Raw genomic sequence first — 2,525 nt, 5'->3', positions numbered from 1 at the left:
TTCACATTGTGTTTGATGCAGTCATTCCCATACATTGTTAACAAGCCATTGAACTGTGTCTCCCTGCTTCAAAAAGGAGAACTGTCCCTATAAATAATAGCCATAGTATTAAAATAGCTACAAGGTCATTTATGCCACTCCTCCCTGCACGTGTACCTCTTTCTACTAATCAGTTGGGTCCTGTATTCGTTGTTGACTCACAGTTGTGGGGTTTATTAGAGAATTAGGTTGGAGAGTGGGAAGGCAAAGAATTTCACACAGTGCAAGTTCAGGTTTAGTCCAGCAGTCCCAAACCAGATTAATAAGGTATAATTCCTCAGTTAGTAAGTAAAGTGGGTTCAGTTCAGCAGCACAAATGCAAGAAGCATCTGGTTTCCTCAGTGTCGCAGCCTTTATCTCAGAGCCGTTATAAGTCAGTTTTTCCTTCAGTCATTCGGCAGGTAAAACCTTTACTATAAATACAGGGTTCCTTTGGTTTTACCTTGCCACAGTCTCTTCACACCAGTTATACTGGCTCTATCCTCTCCATCACCATCATCAGGGTACCCCACAGTATGGAAAACTCTCTCTCTTATATTGGTCTCACAATTGTTGATGATTTGTAGAACCATGTGTCTTCAGTTAAGGTAGCTGGAGACCATGACTCTACTCCTTCCAACAGGGATTAATGCAATGACTAGAAAAGCCAGTATTTAGGGTTTCTGACACAACACTTGATCACAAAAGGGCGGAGAAATTATGCTCAGTCTCTTACAAATATGGTTAGATTCTAAAAACCAGGTTGTTAAAATAAGCATTTTGCAAAAATGGAGGATGACTACACCAGATAACACAGTGGAGCAGAGCTGCCTCATTATGGAACTGCCAAAATCACATCACTGCTTAACTGCTAAGCCACTGAGAATCATGGCCCAGCCCAGTGGGCACATAACTTTGACCACCACAGCCATCATTAGACTCCTGTCTCACACCTCAGCATTTGTTAACTGCCAGATTTACATTATTAATGTCCAGAATAGCTATACAGTAGTCTTTTAACGCATGTCATAAAAATGAAATGTCAGATGATGAGGTAACTAAATAAGGAGGAGATTATTATTGTTTTGTGCCGTCAAGGTGCCTGCGACTCATAGCAGCCCTATGAACAACAGCCCTAAAACCTGCTCTTTCCTGTGCCAATCTTACTGTCTCACCTATTCCATTACCCCAGTCACTGAATTAATCCACCTCATCGAGGATCTTCCTCTCCTGCACTGTCCTTTCACCCTCCCAAGTATGACGTCCTTCTCCAAGAAATGATCCTGCCTTGCAGTGTGTCCAGAATATGGCAGATGAAGCTTCAGAATCCTTACTTCCAAGGAGCAGCCTGGCTTTACCCTTTCCAGGACAGACCTTTTTGTTCTCCTAGCAGTCCATGGTATATTCATTACTCTTCTCCAGCACTGCAGCTCAAAGTCATCAATTCTCCTAGCATCCCTAGTCATTGTTCAGTTTTCTGATGCATAGCAAGTAATTGCAAAGACCAGGACCTGTTATCAGGCACACCTTAGTCTCCAGACTGACATCATTGCTTTTCAGTACTTTAGAGGGATCTCTGACAGACTTTCCCAAGGCAATTCATCATCTAATTTCCTGGCTGCTGGTACCAAGAATGTTGATCGTAGAGCCAAATAAACTGAAGCTGTTAACAATCTCAGTCTCTTCACCATCTATCATGATGCTGCCAATTGGCCCAGTGGTAATAATCTGTTTTCTTGATGTTGAGCTTCAATCCATATTGAAGGCTGCAGCCCTTGACTTTCTGCAGCAAGCACTTCAAGTCCTCCTCAGTTTCAGTAAGCAGGGTTGTGTCATCTGCATAACACAGATTGTTGATGAGTCTGCCTCCAATCTTGATGCCACACTTCTCCTCATAGAGCCCGGCCTTGAGAGTAGATATAATGTGACTTTTCCATGTCAAACAAGTTTGACCTAAAGCTACTCTAGTAACTTGAATTTTGCCTCTATTAGTTCTGAATTTTAAATCTTAATTTCACATGATTGTTTTGGTTGTGGGATGAGGACACAATATGGTGGGAGTAGTAGAACTTAGGAACTTTGGCTGTCAATTGAGCTCTGTTTCAAAAGGACCTCTGGCTAATCCTTAGTGTTCCTTACCAGGTGTAACCACGAAGGATGTGGAAAACACTTTGCATCACCCAGCAGGTTGAAACGACATGAGAAAGTGCATGAGGGTAAGTACAGGTAGTGCTTTGTGATACTCACTTTGAGTAAAGCACCTCACTAGAGAATATTTGTTTAATTCTTAGATTACATAAAATGCTTTATATTCTTCTCCTTAGTCAGACAGGGAAAATAGAAATTACATGTGGGGGGAGGAAAAAACCCCCACTGCTGTCAAGTTGTTCCCAATTCATAGTTACCTTCCATTTCTTGAGGCTGTAAATCTTCATGTGAGGAGTCTACCTGGTAGCTGCTAGATTCCAATGCATTATGCACTGTGCCACCAGGGCTCCATATACATG

General features: G+C 42.1%; 1 protein-coding gene across 1 annotated transcript in view; it reads left to right on the top strand.

Annotated features, from left to right (window-relative positions):
* GTF3A (general transcription factor IIIA) overlaps positions 1-2,248 on the top strand; it is a 9,650-nt gene extending 7,402 nt beyond the window's left edge. Inside the window, exon 6 of the mRNA XM_006894091.1 lies at positions 2,161-2,248. Coding sequence (XP_006894153.1) covers positions 2,161-2,248 — 88 coding nt within the window. The remainder of the gene's footprint in view (positions 1-2,160) is intronic.
* Positions 2,249-2,525: the final 277 nt, after the last annotated feature.

This window comes from Elephantulus edwardii, unplaced genomic scaffold (assembly GCF_000299155.1).
Source record: "Elephantulus edwardii isolate Elephantulus edwardi_28Jun2011 unplaced genomic scaffold, EleEdw1.0 scaffold00134, whole genome shotgun sequence".
Classification (NCBI taxonomy): domain Eukaryota; kingdom Metazoa; phylum Chordata; class Mammalia; order Macroscelidea; family Macroscelididae; genus Elephantulus; species Elephantulus edwardii.
Note: the sequence above shows the minus strand (reverse complement) of the source record. Positions and strands in the feature narration are given on the sequence as shown.